This window comes from Globicephala melas, chromosome 19 (genome assembly GCF_963455315.2).
Source record: "Globicephala melas chromosome 19, mGloMel1.2, whole genome shotgun sequence".
In the NCBI taxonomy this organism is placed as follows: domain Eukaryota; kingdom Metazoa; phylum Chordata; class Mammalia; order Artiodactyla; family Delphinidae; genus Globicephala; species Globicephala melas.
In genome coordinates, this window is record NC_083332.1 from 12,964,529 (window position 1) to 12,983,658 (window position 19,130).

The 19,130-nt window shown below is 48.1% G+C and overlaps 1 protein-coding gene across 5 annotated transcripts in view; it reads right to left on the bottom strand.

Annotated features, from left to right (window-relative positions):
- Positions 1-18,525, bottom strand: part of SAMD4B (sterile alpha motif domain containing 4B) — a 36,604-nt gene extending 18,079 nt beyond the window's left edge. For 2 of the 5 annotated variants that reach the window (XM_060289858.1, XM_030874283.2), the window contains exons 1-3: positions 18,390-18,525; positions 6,537-6,593; positions 4,878-5,280 (exon numbers count right to left, since the gene is read on the bottom strand). In XM_060289858.1, the coding sequence (XP_060145841.1) occupies positions 4,878-5,073 (196 nt within the window). In that variant the 5' untranslated portion in view covers positions 5,074-5,280; positions 6,537-6,593; positions 18,390-18,525. Of the gene's footprint in view, positions 1-4,877; positions 5,281-5,391; positions 5,530-6,536; positions 6,594-12,190; positions 12,507-18,389 lie in introns of all 5 variants that reach the window. The other 3 variants (XM_060289857.1, XM_060289856.1, XM_030874280.2) reach the window with 3 other exon arrangements.
- Between the last annotated feature and the right edge of the window lie 605 nt (positions 18,526-19,130).

The following is a 19,130-nucleotide window of genomic DNA, read 5'->3' on the forward strand; positions in this document are numbered from 1 at the left end:
GAGCAATTCACACAGGAGGGCACATCTGGTCTCCCCCTTCAGATGTGGGGAATTTCATGCAGTTATTTACCAAAAACAGACACGTCTCTGGTTCCTCTGAGCTAGAGGCACAACAAGCAATGATGAAATTCTGGAGGTGGGCGGATGGGGGAGGGCACTGGGGAATGCTGTGATGTCAATGACTGCTGTTCACCAAGCTGCAAACCTGGACTCCAGAAAGGATGAGGGAGACTGCATATGAGTGCTCTCCTTGGCCAGGTGACCAGAGCTAAGTAGGTCATGACCCTGGTTGCTGGCAAATCACAGGAGCCAAATATATCTTGGAGACTGCCGTAAGAGCAAATCCATTTTTACATGCTGGGCTGTTGCAACAATCGTGGCAGCCTGAGGCACCAGCCAGAGGGGATGCGTTTTGGCTCCAAACATGCCCCTCTATGCTTCATCCCATCTCACACAAACATAGGGGAGGGCAAGGGGGTTCACATTTTTGTTTGATGAACTGTGTTAGTAGAGCTTGAAAGGGGAGGGTGGAGGCATTAGAGTTGAGCTTGGGTGACTCACTCACCCACAGCCCCTTCTTGACCTCGGTTTCCCCACCCAGATTCGATGAGCCAGAGAGGGCAGGGCTTAAACCTGCTGGATAGGGGGACTCTGACTCAGAGGACAGGCGGAGGGAAGAAATGCAGGAAATGTGGCCCAGGAAGCTATAGGACCAGGGAGGGAAGGAGATTTCAGCTTCCCCGGCCCCACCCTTCTGGTCCAAGTCAGCATGGGAAGTGGGGTGGGTTGTAGGATTACTGTAATAGCTCCAAGCAGGCAGAGAAGACAGCACTGAGAGAAGGAACAGGGATAATGACAAGGGGAAACCTGGGGCTTCTCCTTCCCTGTTCCAGAGACCCTTGGGTGTTCCTTTTCTGTTCCCAGGTTTTATCTCAGACTCTGCTTCCATGAAACCAATGCTGGCTGCCCGGGCTGGGGGGCTTCCCTACACCCTCTTAGCTGCTTGAGATGAAGGGACACAGCCCAGACCAGAGCCTCTTCCATGCCCCTCTTCTCTCCACTCCCAGTAGGTCATGTGACAGTACCTTCACCATCTTCCTGGGCCCACCCAGAATCAAGTGTCAGCATCAAAACTAGTAGTTCTCCACTGGATGCACACAAGGGCCAAGTAGGGAGCTTAAAAAACACCAAAGTCTCTGGAGATAGGACCGAGGCCTCAGGTTCTTTTTATAAAGTGACTCTGACATGAAGCCAGCATTGGAACCCACTCACCGAGATTGAGCTCTCTGCATTCCCTGGCCCTTTCTGAGAAGGAGATGGGTGGGTAGGCAGCTCTGACCCAAACCTGAACCCAGGGTCTCCCTGGGAGAACTGAAGGAAGTAGCAGGATTGGATGGGTGGGACATGGAGTATAAACCCAGAAAAAGGCAGAGGATCTGCCTCACTGTTCGGCCCTCCTGGCCTGATGGGATCTGAAAAGCTGAAGAAGAGCTTCAGACCCTGTTATAGGCAACCCTTATCCAGAATTGGTAGACCAACTGAACTGAAGATTTGGTTTGTGGGGTAAGTGTGCATCTTGGTGGGAAGGAGGGACAGGTTCGCTGAGGGGCCCACCCCATAAAATACTAAGGGCTACTGATGTACTTGGAGAGTATCTAGAACAATCCCCGTACTGTCTAGTGAATCCTCAGGCCCAAGAGGGATGGGGCTGGCCCACGTCACAAAAGGTGTTAGTGGCAGAGCTTGATCTAGAACTCCTGGGTGTCCTGATTCCTATTCTCATGTCCCATGACAAATGAATCATCAGTAAAGCATCATCTCTCAAACTGCCTGGTCAGCAAGAGAACTTGGGTACCCACTACCAGGCCTATCCTCTCAGGACTCTGATTGAGTGGGTCTGGGTTAGGGGCCCAGAAATCTGGATTTTAGGTCACATTCTCCCCCATCAGGTGATTCTGATGATGCAAATTTGGGAAACACAGTGGGATGGGAAAGCCGTAATGAACAGAGGATGCAGAGCTCCTCCAAGCCCTCCAAAAGGATGCAGGCCTCCAAGCCCAGGAAGCAGCTCCTTCCTTCACAAATAAGGCAGGGCAGCTGCTCTACCTGAGGTTGGGAGGGAGACAGGAGACACAGTCTTGGAGTCCCCCTGTCTATTAGGAAGAGGCCTTCAAGGCCCCACAGGATTTACCTCTGTGATCACTTCTCTCTCCAGTCATGCTCTGCTCTAATCCTGGCAGGCTTCCTGCTGACTCTGGAACACACCATGGCCCTCCCTCTCTTCCCTCATTTTAAGTTTTCCCTAACTCTCCATCCACCTAAGTACCAACTTGTTTTCCTCTCACCACCTGACATGGGGCTATGGTTAAAGACCTTGATTCATATATTCATTCACTAGTCAACTCATTCCACAGCAGTTCTCAAGGACAGGCATTAACCACAATATCTTAATGTAAACGGTCTGAGATGGGTCTCAGGCATAAAGTATACCATGGTATAAAGTGTACCATGTCTTTCAAGGGCAACGTGGTAACAACAAATATTTTAAACGTACATAACTTCAAACTACCAGTCCCACAGAATTCTAGAAATTTATCCTAGAGATGCTTAAAGGGTACTCATTACAGCACTGCTTATAAGAGTAAGACAAAACATACCATGCAGTAGAGCCTACTGATCAAGAGGAAGAAATTTAAAGTCAAATTCCAGCTCCACCTCTGACCAGTTGTACAACCCAGGGCAAGCCACTAATCTCTGCAGACCTCAGTCTTGTTTGTAAGTGGGGGAGTTAAAAGACCTTCCTTACAGAGCTGTTGTGAGGGTTACGAGTAATAAAGGTAGTAAAGCACTGCCTGATACACAGGTCAGGCTCTGTTACCTTACTACTCTTACAATCAAGCAGCCATTAACAACAATGAGGTATACACGTATGTGCTGAATAAGGAATGATCTTCAAGTAATACTGTTAAGTGAAAAAAGCAAATTGGTTAATATGTGCAATGTTCTTTGTGCTAAAACAATCAAAACAATGAAAAAGCTGGAGGGAGAACTTGTATGTGCTCATACATGCACAGAATATCTCATAAAACATACACAAATTGGGAACCTGGAAGTCTGGAAGGGGACCTCACTTTTTACCTTTCATATGGTTTGATTTTACCACAAATTTTGAAAACAAAAGCAAAAACTAAAAATGCTCTAATAAATAAACAGCAGTAAGCACGGTGTGATTCTGATATACAGTCAGGATTGGCACCCAGTGCTCACCCAACTCCCTGCTCAGGATGGGGTGGTGGGGATGTGTGACCAAGCTTCTTAAGACACTGGCCTGCCCCAAAGGAGCCCCCACTCTAGGGGCAGAGCCATACCACAACCCCAGAATGCTTGCCCTGGTGCTAGAGCAGAGGGGAACCCTCCCTGGCGGGGAGGATGGGAGGGCTGTGAAATAGCTGAGGTCTGGGCTTGCTGGAGCCAAGCTGGGTTCCTGCTGCCCACTGTCTGCGAGACAGGGACTTAAGCTGATGATTCCTGGCCTGAGGAACTGTCTTCCCCTACAGCCATGGTGCTTCTGTGAATTGTACATAAAAACTCAGAAAAATGAAGGTGACTGCTGCTAAGACGGGTAGGCCTGAGAAGAGGAAGGAAGCAGCTCTGGGGGTCCCCAAATCCCAATCCTAGCAGCCCATGCTGATTTCCTCACCTATAAAATGGAGACAACAACATTACCTATCTCATGAGGTTGCTGCGTGGACTAAATGAGTTACTGACAATAAAAATAACAGTTAACATTTATTGAGTGTTTAGTACATGCCAGGCACTGTTCTCAGAGGGGTCGTAACTAACCTAGTAGCACAGTTATCATCTTGATTTTAAAGAAGAGGAAACCAAGGCTCAGAAAGGTGAAGTTACTTGATTATACAGCAAGTGACACAACTGGGATTTAAACCTCGACAGTCTGACTCTAGAGCCACCAAAGAACAGTTTTCAAAGTTACTATACAAGTAAAACCAGTACTTGGCTTGTTGTAGGGACTCAATGTGAACTGTTATCCTGAGGAAGAACATGGGAAAGTTTGGACACATGCTACATGGGGTCCTGGGGTCCTCTCCCCAGCTAGCTTTCAGGTGCACATACTCCCCCCTTCTTTGGCCTCCATCACTCCCACCCGTCACCTAGGTCAACACCTCTCCATCCAGCCTTGTGGAGGCCCAGAAGGCCAGAATGGCTTCAGCAGTGCCCCTTGAGATGGTTCTCTGGACTAACTCCTAGCTAGACCTGGGGCCTGAGGGAGAGGTTCTAGCAAAGCCTAGCTCACCCATCCCAATGTCAACTTCGTGGGACAAAGAGCACTTCTCTACTGAGTGTTTAGGAAACTGATACGGACTATATCTAAATTCAAAACTCTCTTGAAGCTGTTTATGCCTTAGGTGCAACCTACCTTTGAGGGGGTAAAGAACAGTGTAAGATGACATGTGAATTTTGGAAGAGTTCTAAAATTTCCTCCTAGCTCTGACGTCCCGTAGCTTGAGAAATGAACTAATGCTCACCTTCCGTCCCCCTTTCATAGGTAATGACTTTAGTCTGTTCCTTTTAGCCACCCAGACCAGCCACCCTACATGATCCTTCCTCTGTTATGGGTAGTTTCTAGTTTGCACTGCACTCCCCCAGGAGCCCCCCATTCCATGTCTGAGGATTTCTGGCAACTAAGCCCCAGAAGAGCCATGATGATGACCTGGGAGGTCAGGGATTTCTCACCTACCAACAAGCCTAGAACCCACATTTCTTAGTGCCATTGCTGGGTAGGCCTCCTCAGACACCTGATATCTGTTCCCGTTCCAGGTCTCCCTCCTGCTGTGCACCCATCGCTGGAGACTCACCAGCACTGTTGGCCTCCGACTCCAGCAGGTGAATGTCATTGCAGTCCGCCAGTGAATGCTCCAGGCAGAGCTGTAGGAAGCGGGCCTGGGTGCGGGTGACCCGCTTCAGAAGTGACAGCAGGGCCACTGTCTGTTCACACTCATTCCAGCCCTTGAACCAGCCAGCGAGGATGCCCACCTGGTCTCGGAACATCATGGTGCCAGGCCTGGGGCCAGGGTGGGGGGGACGGCGGTGGCAAGGGCCAGCGCCGTCACATGGTCTCGGCTGCGGGCTCCTGTTACCTCTCCCCTGAGGGCCAGGGCTTGAGGATGTTCCCTGGCGTGGTGGCAATGGGTGGTGCAGGGAGGAGGACACCTGCTCACATCGGGGGAGGTCTTGGTCTAGCCACTCCTCTCCAGGCTCCTGGAAAAGGAAGCAAGGTCGTCAGAGAGAATGAAGGGGCTGGAACTGGCCTGGTGAGTGTGGGCTGAAGGGGTAAGGAGGCCTCATGCCTTCCTCTTTCAAGGTACCTACCCTGCTGAGCTCCTGGGAGAAAGATGAAGCTAACCAGATACTAAACCAACTCTCCCTCCAATCTCCAGATCCAGAGAAAAGGCTTGATTGGGACTCAGAGACCCAGACAAAGGAGAAGATGCTGCCCCTCAGGTCTGGCTGTCACAGGGCCAAAGGAAGTGGATTTAAAGCAGAGAGTAAGTTGGCAAGATATTCTAGATGGGAAATAGGAGACAATGCACACTGTGGCAAAATATCTGAATTAATGGAGACCTGGCCCCAGGTGACATGACTAAGCAGACATGTGATGCTGAGCACATGCCCTTTCCTTGCTGGTCTCTGGTCACCTCCTTCAGGGGGCTGGGTAGAGTGACTGCTCGCCTGCTAAAAGGACCCTATGGACTCTTTGTATTATTTCAAGCTAAGACCCACAAGGCTAGGATATAGGTGGGTGGTGACCCTGGTGGAGATCTCAGGTATGTGGATAGCTAACTGATCAGTAACTGGGTGCCTAAGGGTAGGGGCAGAGGTCCTTTTCAAAGATCTCCAACATGCTGGGGGGAATCTCATCTGTTCCAATCCAGCTCTCCTACTCTGATCTCTAAGATCCCACCTATCCCTGTTCTGAAGTGAATCTCTCCCTTCTTCTTCATTCCCTTGAAGGTTACTCCTGACCCAGGTCCTCTGGGTTGGGATGTCCCCTTGGCTCCCAGACATGGCAGCTTGTCACTCAGACTCCTAAGAGCCAAGAGGATACCAACCTGAGAAGGCAACACATCAGATGTTAAAAACTCCCAAGCAAGAAAGTGTCCAAATTCCTTTTGCAGGCAGGAACTACACAGGAGCTGTGTCAACTGGGCAGACAACAGGCCTATTCTTCAGTTGACTGGTTTCTGGACACTACTCTTAAGGCTTTTTCTAAGTGTCTCCTGCTCCAGGTCTCCACTCACATTTCCCCTCTGCCTCTCTTGCAACCAGTGCTCTTGGCTCCATCCCCAAACCATTTGGCTCCATCTCCCTCTGGCTGCCAAGAGGACTGAGAACTCCATACAAAGACCCATTGAACCTGCTGGGCTAGGTTTTAGGGAGCTATTGCCATCTCCCTGAATGTCTACGCTCCTGCTGAGGAGGGCTGTGAGGTACAACTGACAATGGCTGTGACTCACCTCAATAGATCCTCAGTGGGACAGTTGAACAGAGCAAACTGGTCTGGCTGTCAATCCCTTTGGATATAAGAAACAAGAGAAAGTGTGTGGGGTGGGGGAATGAAACCTTGCTCCCCCAGCTAAACAAGCCTCCCAGAAATCTTTTCCAAAGACATATCAAATGTTGCCTCCCTGGCTTAAAATCCTCCAACGACTTCCTACCGTATTTAAATAAAATGCCTACAGGGCTCCCTGCAAGACTCTGGTGGCCCCTCCACCCTCCCTGTGTACCAAGCTCTTGTTCACTTGGACCCATCCATGGCTTCCCCCAGACCTATGCATGGCTGGCTTCTACTCGTCACTCAGGTCTCAGCTCAATGTCATTTCCTCAGAGAGATCTTCCCTGACCATCCAATCTAAGGAGTTTCTCTCTGTCACTCTATTAATGCTATTTCATTTATTCTATATAATTTGGCACCCTCAGATATCATCATATTTTTGTTTGTTGTTTCTCTCCTCCCAACAAATGCAAGCTATATAGTTGCGCAGTGCCCAGGACAGTGACTAGGACTTAGAAGGTGCTCAATATATATTTATTGAATGAATAAATGAAAGTGAGCATGGAAGCCACACTTGGGACTTCTACAGCCCCTGGGGAGAAGGTGATAGAAGGAATGGCCCAAAGGATGGTAAAGGGATTTGGAAACCTTGCCCTAAGAGAAAAATTTGAAGGCACTGGGGAAATTTCCCCTGGGGAAGAGAAGACTCAGGAAGAATGGCATAACTGACTTCAAATACCTGAAGGGGTAGCACACAGAAGAAGAATTAGATTTGTTTATTTACTCCAGAGGAGAAAAAGGGTAGATGGCTCTAAGTGAGAGGCACTTAGATATGGGAAATGTTGAAACTCAAGAAAATTCAGTTCTAGTCTTGCCCCAGCCACTCTGTCACTTTAATCTTTAAGCTAGTCTGCTTCCCTTCTCTAGAATGTGTGAGATAAGGAGCGAGACTGACATTTGTCAGACATGACAAATGTGTTTTACCTCACAGGCTAACTCCAATCGATTGGTAGTGGCTGCCCGGAACACTGCAGTGAGAAGGGTCCTGAAGAAATGAAGCAATGGCAATATCCATCACTGGAGAATGACTAATAAATTGGAGCACACCTCATATAAGGGGATGTTAGATAGTAATTAAAAATATGCTTGATCTTGATAGCAGCATACAAACAATATATTTAGATCTAAGTACAGTGTTTGATCTTTAACTACGAAGATGGAGGGATGTCCATAAGTACACAGTAATATGTACAATCATGCCATTTTTGTAAAATGAAAAAAAAAGAGCCATATACAAAAGCCCTTATATATCTCATATGTCAATGTCTATGTATGTATGTAGAAAAATGTGCATGCTGTTCATATTGGTTACCTTGAGAGAAGGAGGAATTATTAACACTCTCTTTATATAACTTTGTACTATTTCACTAGTTGCAAATGAACATACATTACTTTTGTAATTTTTAAAGATAAATTTAATTTAAAAAAATTAAGGCTGCATTTTACTTTCTGGCTCAGTGAGAAAGAGTAATGTGATTGATTATCAATGTTTGCCCTGGATATGGGATGGATGAGTGGTAGCTCATGTGCCTGAAAAAAATCAGTTTCCCTTCCCAGCTCCAGCATTTTGTGGCTTTCAGTCCCAAGGAGACAGCAGCTGCCTCAACATAAGGAAGAACTTTAAAATAATGTATCTGTCCAAGAATGGAACTGGCTGCCATATGAGGAGGTAATAAGCTCCCTGGCTGCTGGAAGTGGTCAAGCAGAGGCTGGATGAATATCCCTTGGGAGTGGGAGGGATTCCTTCACTGGGTGGCAACTCATAAGATAGAAGGACATGTTACTATTTCAGAGGGAACAACTGTGATGGGAGGTTTGCTATGCCAACAGCGTTTACGGCAAAAAGATGACCAAATCCACAAACAGACCAAAGTTGTGCACACTCTTTCCTATAAACACTTTTACTGGGTTGTTACTTTTCCCAAGCAACAGCACTCTGCCCCCCAACAGCACTGTGCCCCCCAAATAAACTGCTGACTGAACATTAATCTAGTTTCTTCCCCTGAGCCAAATGCTAGAAGCAAAGCCTTGGGACACAGCAGGATCTCAAACATGATGCTTACAAGGCCAGGTTTTGAATGGAGCAGGCTGGTGAGGACTACGGTGAGCTGGAAAGCACACACCCTGTCTAAAGGGAGAAGTTACTATTTAGCTCTAATCAACTGCTGCCATGTAGGAATTTGGGTCCAGTATTGTTAGATCTTAGATTATTATATACTTTTTTTAAAGAGGAGCCAGAAATCTGGATTTTAAAATAAAATCCCCCTATTTTTAAATGTTGGAAAATAATTCATATTAAAAGAGCAACAATGAACCACTATACAGAACAAACAAAGCCTGGGGCCTGCAGTCCTTAGACCAGATAGACACAAACTGTGATAAGACCACAAGTCCGATAACTATCCCTCTCGAGGGCCTAGAGAAGGTCCTACACGTTTAAGCCACCCCACTGCTCAGGAAACATGATTGGCAGAGAGGATCTAGTGCCCAAGTATGGCTTGGACAGTCCTCAGGAAACACTGGGGCTTTAGGTAACAAACAGTCATGTTTAAGAATAAACTATTAGGGGAGGGACAAATTAGGAGTTTGGGATTAGCAGATACGAACTACTATATACAAAACAGATAAAACAACAAGGTCCTACTGTATAGCATAGGGAACTATATTATCTTGTAATAAACCCTAATGGAAAAGAATATGAAAAAGAATACACACACACACACACACACACACACACTTAACTGATTCACTTTGCTGTACACCAGAAATTAACACAACATTGTAAATCAACTATACTTCAATAAAAATCATCCCTAAAGGAAGTGTTCCTATGTTTTGGACAGGAGAATGCTGGGTGTTTGGTCTGGATGGTGACTGGAGAGGAGAACTGCATGGCTTTCTTCCATCAAAAAGCCAGAGGCCCCCAGCTACCTCCTCTCCTGCGTGCTTGGCAACAGTGAGAAAGGAAGACCTGGCTTGGTGAGACTGGCCAGGGAAGAGGCATCAGCCCTGACTATTTGAAGACATCTTACTGTGGTAGCAAATTACTATGATACATTCTGGTGGATTTGTCTGCCAAACATCCATGCCCATCTTCTGGTACCAGGCCCCTAAATTCCCTTTGGAGAATTAACTGTCTTTCTTGGATCTAGGAGCATACATGGAGTAAAGCCTGGCCAAGGAAAGGCCTCCCTGGACTTTGCTGGAAATATTGGGGAAAATAAGTTCTTGGTTAGGGTTGCTCAGATTATACAACATCTCCTGATATTCCTGGTTGCCACTTCTGCTACCTCACAGTGAGGGCCTACCTCAGAATGAAGCCAATACAGATGAAAGCAGAGTCAAAAGAGGGGAGAAAAAGAGAGACCTGTTCACATCATTTGAAGACCTGTCTCCAGTTAGCCTGAAGCCCCCCATCCCACCTCCCCATCCCAGACTTTTCAGTTACATGGTCCAATAAATTCCTTTTGTGTTGAGGTCAGTTTGAGCTGGGTTTCTACCACTTAAAGTTTCAACTTTAAGCCTTGACTGCTCCCATACAAGAGAATTCACCACTGCTCTAGTCTCCATCCTTATGTGACCAAAAATGACTCCCTGCCTTTGAGAAAAGACACTAGAGGGGAACCCCTATGGTAAAGTCTTTCAAATAGTCCAACAATATGGCTGCCATACTTGGTCTCTAAGAGACCAAGTAACCTTCTTGAGAAGCATCTTCTAACCCTGGAGGGTGGGAAATGGAGTCAAAAGTTGGCTAAGAGGTTCCAGGAAAAACTGTCCACTGGACTCTTTCTTTGGCCCCAGTGAAAAACAGCCCACATACAGGAGGCGCCTCTGGAGGTCAGTTCTCCTCATCCACAAGCAGCACTGTGGAGTGAGACCTGGCTGAACCAGAGCTCTCCTACTGATACCAACTTGCTGTGCTGACCTTTGGCAAGTAACTCAGTTTCTTCCTCAGTGAAGCTTGTTGTAAGAATGAAAGAATATATATAAAAACACCTAGCATGATGCTTCAAATGTCTTCACATCATATATTATTGTATCATGTGCCAGGCCTTATGCTAATAGCTTTCCATGGATGAGCTCATCTGATCTCAAAAACTATAACTACAAATATATATATGTATATAATAGTATTCTCATTTTACAGATGAAGACACTGAGACACAGAGGTCAAGCCACTTACCCAAGACTGCACACAGCTAAGCTGAGATTTTTAAGGCCAAGCAGTCTGCTTCTTCCTGCAAATAATGCTACAGCGTATTTATTTATATTTAATTATATAAACTTATAAATATATATATGTTTATAAGTTTATACATATACATATATTTGTAAGTTTATATATTATAATATTTATATATATTTATAAGTTCCCTTCCACTGCCTAGAAAGCTGGACCAAGCTGGACCAAAGCATACACCCTTTAACGCCAACATCTCTGGACAAATAACGGGAGGGTCCTATTAGCCTTCCCACCTAACCCTAGCCTTTCTACAGCATCCACATAGGCCTTGGAGGAGCTTGTTCATTTCATGAGTAAAGTAATAGGCTAGTTACCTAAGGTTAACTCACTATCCCAACTTGAGAAGAACAGGAGAATGTCAGAAGCCAAGGGACCCCAACTTCTCTCTTATGAAAACCAACCATTATTTTCAGAAACTCGTGAAATATGTATACAAAATATGCATATTACTGCCTCAGCCAGGAATGAGGCTCTTGTATGAATGGTCCTGGAGAAGGGAAGGAGAGGAGCGGAGAAGCCAGGCAGGGCCTCCTGGAAGATAACAGAGCCTGGGGAGCTCTGGGAAACCTGCATAATTTGGGGCAAATGATTTTACCTTGCAGTGTCTGTTTTCTCATCTGTAAAATGGGTTTAATAATAGTACCTACTCTCATAGTGTTGTGAGGCATAAATACCCTCACAGACTTGTTACCTAGTATCATCATCCTGGATTCCTCTTTCCCTAATCCCATCATTAACTCCTGTTTTCTCAACATGGAACATGTATATCTGTATCTCCATTTTTACTACCACCACCATATTCAATTCATCATCCTTCTCATCTGGACAAATGTATTGCCTCCTGCTTCCATTCCTGCCCCTGTTTTCCTTGCAGAAACCAGTGAATTTTCTTTACAAACAACCAAACAAACAAATCATGTCACTGTCTTGCTTTAAAAATCCTCTAATAGGGACTTCCCTGGTAGCGCAGTGGTTAAGAATCTGCCTGCCAATGCAGCTGACACGGGTTCGATCCCTAGTCCGGGAAGATCCCACATGCCGCGGAGCAACTAAGCCCGTGTGTCACAACTACTGAGCCTGCACCCTGGAGCCTGCGAGCCACAACTACTGAAGCCCGTGAGCCTAGAGCCTGTGCTCCGCAACAAGAGAAGCCACTGCACGAGAAGCCCGCGCACCGCAACGAAGAGTAGCCCCCACTCGCCTCAACTAGAGAAAGCCCGCGCGCAGCAACAGACCCAACGCAGCCAAAAAAAAAAAAAAAAAATCCTCTAATAGCTTCGCAATGCTCTTATGTGAAAATGTAAACTCCTTACCATAGCCCACAAGGCCCCACATGATCTGGCCTCTGTCAACCACTCCAAGCCCTTGCCCCTTCTGCTTCACTTATGCTTCAGCCACGAGCTCCTTGATGTTCCTTGAACACATCTCAGGGGTTTTGCACTGGCTGACCCCTCTACCCGAAATGTTCTTCCCCAGATCATCACATGGCTGGTTCCTTCTCATCAATCAGATCTGGGTTCATGTGTGCCCCAATCTTCCTCATCTCCCCAGTAGGAAGGAGTCTTTGGTCTGATATCGTCGTCAAAAACTGTTTCTTCAAAGGCTGCAGCTCTTCCGGAAACACCTAGACTGTAAGATCCACGAGGGAAAGGAAGACTGTGGCTGTATTATTCACGGCTACATTTTCAATTCCTAGAATAGTACCTGGCACATAACAGACCCTCAGTAAGCATCTGTGAAAAATTTCCCCACCTCGCAGCAGTCCTTTCTCCACATGTAACTATGCTTAGATTAGAATGCCCAGCTCTTAGATCTTCCCACAACTGGTGCCTTCTCATCTTTCAGGTTATCAGGCTCAACTGTCACCTCCTCAGAGGCCAATTCTGACCATCCTGTGTACAGTGGCCAACCTCCCACCCCCTTCACACTGTTTTAATTCCTTCATAGCACATATCACTATCTGATTTCTTTTGTTTATATATCTTCCCTCCATCAGAATATAAGACCCAAGAGCTCTAAGACCTTGACTGTTTCATTCACTGCTGTATCTCCAGTACCTAGAAAAGTGCTTTCATAAATTGTTTAATTGCTGGAGACGTTTGAGATGTGCACACTCTACACTGCTGTTCTGTTACTTGCCCTCGACCAGACTCTATTCAACAAATTTACCCTAAAACAAACAAAACAAAACTCTACGCACAGTAATCTACTTAACCTTCTTCTAAAGTTCTGAGTCCTAGAAACCCAAAGCTGAGGTAAGGAACTGAACATGAGTACTCCTGGATTCCACTACCCCAAGGCTATAACCAAACCAGGCCAGTCATCTCATTCCTGTTTCTCCCAGTGAGATCCCAAAGGAAGGTCTGGTGGGGTGAGACCGGCCATAAACTCTCTGGATCCAAACGACCATAGAGAAGAGAATGATTGGGGCTGGGGAACAGTGAAGAGGGGGACTACCATCAACCCTCAGAAAGGTCATGGGATGGAATCACAGTCCTGTCTGGTTTAGCAAGCAAGAGAGTCTCTAAGAGCGCCGCTCACCTAAACATGTCTCAAAGGCTCTTCTGTCACCATTTCACACTTATTCAGAGAGGAAACTGTTTTCAAACTGGGGCTCTCAGGAAAGAGTTCTCTTTCCAGTGAGACTGCTAAGAAGGTGGGGTTTAAGCCTACAGTTGCTGAGGGTCATCTTTGTCGTCACAAAGCAGAAACCAGTTGAGGATGAAGCTAAGTCAGTGGAGAAATGGGGAGAGATTACTAGGAAGACTGAACTCCTGGATGCAGGTAGGTCTGGAGCCATCCTAGTTCTGGACTTTTCAGTAACATGAGCCAATTAATTCTCTTTATTTTTATTAAACCAGTTTGAGCTAACATACTGTCACCTATATCTTAGAGTCTTGGTTGATATGAACTTTTTTTTTTTTTGCTAAAACTGAGCACTTATATACAAGGCATTGTTCTAAATACTTTATACATATTAAGTTATTTAATCCTTATAATAGTTCTATGAAGTAAGATACCATTATTACCTTCATTTTTCAACTCTGGAAACTAAGGACCAGAGAAGTTCAATAACTTGTCCTAGGTCACAAAACAGGGGGTAAGCAATGATGTGGGATGCAAATCCTGTCTGGCCCCAGAGTCTGCATACTTGATCACTACACTACAATGCCCCATTGCACCCAACCCTATCTGAACAGAAAATCCAACTCTCTGACCCCAGACACTATCATCCCGGGACGGACAGAGCCCAGAGACCTTCTATTTGTGCCACCTGTCCTCAATTTCATCCTTTGTAAAATGAGGATAATCACAGTTTACCTACCTCATAGAGTTCCTGTGAATATGAGATGAGACAATACATGTGAAGCACTTAAACAGTGACTGGCAGATAATAATTACTCAATAAACAGTGGTCATTAACATTATTACTCTGTGGGTCACTAAAGTGCATCTGGCAAATACAATGCAGATGGAAGAGATCTGTTTTCTTTCACCTCTGTCCTTTAGGTGAAGAGAAGAGATGCCATGGGTTAGAGATGAAGAGTCTTTCTTGTCTTTAACCCACTGCATAAGCTGCATCCTCTGCCTGGAAAGCCACTCATCCTTGTCCCAACTCTTGTGGAACAGCACCCAGAACAAGTACCACTTCTTCTATGAAGTCTCTCCAGATAGAGAGTGCCTTCTCTCACTGCCAAATTTCCACAGTATATAATTTGTACCTCACGTTCTGTCCCGTGTACCTGCCCAACCTCTCTACTGTACTGTGAGCTCCCTGAAGGCCAGCCCCAGTATTTACCTCGTGATCTGTTTATTCTTCTCAAACTTAGAGAGAAACAAAAACCCTTGGAGAAAGTTGAGAGCCCTGTGGAGGCCCCAAACCTACAAAGGCTGAGGAGGGCTGAGAAGCCAACTAGGATGGGGTGAGGCAGATCCCCAGGAATAGGACGTGGGGTAGCTAAGAATCAGGAAACAGCACAAAGAAAAGTTCCAGATGAGAGAGGGTGGGGAAGGCAGCCTCTCCTAGGAGGAGTGGCAAAAGGAGCTGGGTAGAGAGAATAAAAGAGGTGAGAGGAGAGGAGGGGGGCGGGGATAAGATGTGTTGAACCTGGATGGGGAGTGAGAGTAAGGAACTCAGAGTTTCTGACCAAATGCAGGAAGAGCTGCCCATGAGCCAATGATTCCTCATAACTTACAGAGGGAAGGATCCCAGCTTGTGGGATTCAGAAAAGAACAAGTTACATCCTGGTACTTTCCAAACTCCCAGGTCAGTGAGGGTGAGTGGACAAGTACATGAAAAACTACAAGGAAGAAGATGAGCGGTGCTCTAAGAAGTACAATGGAAGGCTCTGGGCAGTAAGACACAGAGAATGAAAAGACTGGAAGGTGCCTTAAGGCAAGGGTGCCTATGTGGAGAATAGATGAGGATTAGATAAGGATAAGAGATGGACACGTGTGTTCAAGAAGGGAGCAACTTGAAGCAGAAGCACAGAAAGGGGATGGTATGGAGGGGTGGAGGGGAAGCCAGAAGGAGAAAATGCTGAGGAAGATCTGAAAGGGAACCATTCAAAGACGGAATATGAAGTAATTGCTCAGAGGGTGGGGTAACCTTGTGGAGAAACCAGAAACCTTTCAAAGAGGGTAAGGAATCTTCTGGAGGGTAGGTACTTCACAAAGGGGACTCCCAGGAAAATGGGGGTGGGCAGTAGGGCACAGAGGCATATGCTGAGATATCTTTCAGGGGGGCTTTCTGTGGGGAAAGGGAAATCCTCTTAGAGGGCAGTGGTTCTCAAACTTGAGCATGCATCAGAATCACCAGGAAGGTTCCTAAAAACAGCTGGGCCCTACTCCTAGGTTTTCTGATTCAGCAGGTCTGGGTTGGGACCTAAGAATTTGCATTTCTAACAAGTTCTCATGTGATGCTGATGTTGCTGGTCCAGGGACAACACTTTGAGAACCACTACTACAGGGGGAGGGATTCTTTTGTGAGGAGGCCCTCAAAGTGGAAAAAGGAAGGAGAAGGCTTCAGACAGGAAAATCAGGGGAGGCTTCAAGGAGAGTCTAAGGAGGGTGGGAATTCCCTGGCGGTTCAGTGGTTAGGACTCCATGCTCTCAATGCTGAGGGCCTGGGTTCAATCCCTGGTCAGGGAACTAAAATCCCACAAGCCTTGCAGCACAGCCAAAAAAATAAAAACCTTAAAAAAAAAAAGAGTCTAAGGAAGGTGTTAAGGGTCTCTCCATCTCTCTGAAGGGAAGATCTAAAGGGAGGAGGGGTCTATGAAGATAGAACCTAAGAAAAATGGTCTGAGAGAAAGATCTCTGAGAGTTGGGATTTCAAGAGGTGAGGGTATCTCTTGAGGATCTGTTTAATAAAAGGGGACATAGAGACTCTTGAGAGGAGGAGTCTGCAGGATGCTGGGGGCCTATGGTGGGATAATGGGGGAAGGAGGCTCAGATCTGAGAAGGATCTCTAAGTTGATTGCAGAAGAAAGAATGGAGGAGATGAGAGGGTGTAAATGGGGGTTCTAAAAGGGGTATATCTGATAGGGCCCTGAATAAGGTTTCTTGGGGATGTCAGAGGGAGAACCTGAGAGAGAGTGTTCTGAGGAAGTCTTACAAAGTGCTGGAGTTGCTGATGCACAGCAATTTTGGAGAAAATTCTCTAAAGGGAGTCTGTGGAGGTGTGGTCTTCTGTGAGAGATCTTAGATTTACTGGAGCAGGATGACAGAGGCCTTTTTAGGAACAGCTCTCAAAGAGCTCAGATGAGAAACTCTGAGTAAAGGTCTCAATAGGATATACGGGGAAGGTGGGTCTTGGGGTGGGGGAATATGGGAACATCAGAGTAGAGGGTTTTTCAAAAAACAATTCTGGGACTTTCTAAGAAAAGGAGCCGGTTGGTGCTGGGGGTCTTCTACAGGTGGTTCTAGAGGATTTGAGGGAAGCTGTGAGGGTGAGTTCAGGGAGGGAACTATCTAGGAAAAGTCTCTTAGTAAGGCAGGAGGTCTCTAAGTGCTGATTCAAGGGTCTCTGTGCTGGAAGGGTCTCTGGGAGGGATTTCAAGGGCATATCTCAGAGGGCTCAAGGAGGTGGCTGGGGTCTCTGTGAAGACAGGAGGAGGTCTTGAAAAGCTGCATCTCAGAGGGGTCGTGAAGAGAGGGTCTTAGGGTTTACAGGGCTTGTGAGGAGGAAAGTTCATCTGAAAGTAGGTCTAGAAGGAGAGATTTTGAAAGGGGGATTCGAAGAGCGATTCTAGAAAATATCAGAGAGAAACTATGAGGAAACGTTTTGGAATCCTGAGGAAGCAATTTCTGTAACATTTTGTGTGGGTTACTAGGAGATTTGGGATACATAAAAAGGGTTTTGGAAGAGACTTGTGGAATGTGGAAGAAGAGTTCTCCAGAGATTTCAGGGAATCTCTGGAGAAGATTTCTGGGATAAGTGAGGACGGTCTCAGGGGAAGATTTCTGGGGTATCTGAGGGTGATCTCTAGGGCATTTCAGGGTGGTGAGATTTGAGAAGCATGAGGAGGTCTTTGAGAGAGATTTTTGGGACCTGTGGGAGAGGCCAAAGGGATGACTTTTGGGATATGTCAAGGGGGAGTGTATATGGGAGATGGATTGGTGGCGGGGGGGGGGGCGCTCCAAGTGAGTTTTGAGGATCCGAGGCCATTTCAGAGAGTCTCTGAGGAAGATTTTCAGGGGACATCAGGGGCATTCTGGAGGATTCCAAGGGGAGGGGCTCTGAGATTTGGGGGCTATGAGTGGAAAATCTCCAAGGCGATTTCTGGTATGGGGGTAGGTGGGAGGGAAAATTCTTGGGATGTGTGAGAAGGAAGTCTGGGGGAGACTGTTGGGATGTGCGAAGCAGGTCGCTGGGGGAGATTTCTGGAATGTACAGGGTCTGGAGGGGATTTCGGGGAATCTCTGATCTGAAGGAGATTTTTAGGGCTTACGAGGGAGGTTCCTGGAGAAGATATCTGACACATATCGTTGGAATATGAGGAGTGGCCCCGGGGAAATATTTCTGGACGGAGGAGGTTCGGGGATCTGGGACCAGACGGGGGTTCTCTGAGGAAGGTATTTGAGGCGTAGGACGGGGTCTGGAGCAGACGTGTTAATATCAGGGGTGGCCTCTCGGGAAGCCTTTCGTACCGCGGAAAGGTACAGAGGGCTTCGGGCGGATTCGGGGGGTCTGTGGGCGTGCCCTCCAGGGAGGTGTCCGAAGTACACCCGGGGGGGTCACGAGATAGGCTGCTGCCAGGCCCCCCGGCCACCCCGAGGGGCAAGAATTTCGGAGAGAAGCTCGAGAAGCGGCCTGTGAGGGCGACTCGGGGGATGGGTGTGGGAGATCCTCTCGAGGGTCGGGACCCCGGAGGCCCGCGCTCCGCGCCCGCCGCCTCCCAGGGTCCCTGAGGGGGCGGGGCCGCCCGCGGCCTGGGGCGCCCTGAGGTGAGCCCCGCGCGCTCCGACCCGCCGCCGCCCCGCGTCCGCCCGACCCTGCCCACCACTCACCGCCTCGGCCTCCGCCGCCGCCGCCGCCGCCGCCGCCCGGGCCTCCTCAGGCCTCCGCCACTGCCGTCGCCCCCTCTCCGGCCCGCGAGCTCCCCTCCCTCCTCCCTCACCGACCACCGCCGCCGCCACCGCCGCCGTCGCGCTGCGTCACCGCGCCGTGCGTCACCGCCCCTGGCCCCGCCCCGACGGGACTGCCGCGCGCCGGCATTAGCTGACGCCGCGGAGAGGAACGGTACGCCCGCCAACGGGCTGCGAGGGCAGCCCGAAGGGCGGGAGGTGTGCGCGGAGAAAGGCGGGGTCCCAGCGGAGAAGGGGGCCGCGGGGGTTGAACGAGGCCCAACGAGGCCCGCCCCCCGCTCAGTGGGATTGGCCTGCTGCGCGGCTGACGGGCAGTCAGCCCGGCGGGCGGGGCAGGGGCGGGGCGCGCGCGGCGTTGCCACGGGCAACGGGCCCTGCGGAGCCCGGCGGAGCCTGGGATTGGGCCTCCCGGCCTGCAGGGGACAGTCTCGCGCGCGTCTACCTCAGCGGCCTCGAGCTAAGTCACAATTCCTGATTCTGGCGTTCAAGGCCCGGCTGTGTGACCCGCCTGCACGCTCCGCTCTAGGCCTGGGCCCCGCCACCACCTGACTGTCTAGGTTGCGAGTAACCGCTCCGGCTGCTGGAGTCTCAGCTTTCCCACCGCAACCGTCTGTGAACCTGTTGCTTCTTCTCTCAGATAGGAATTGAAAGAGAGGAAGCATT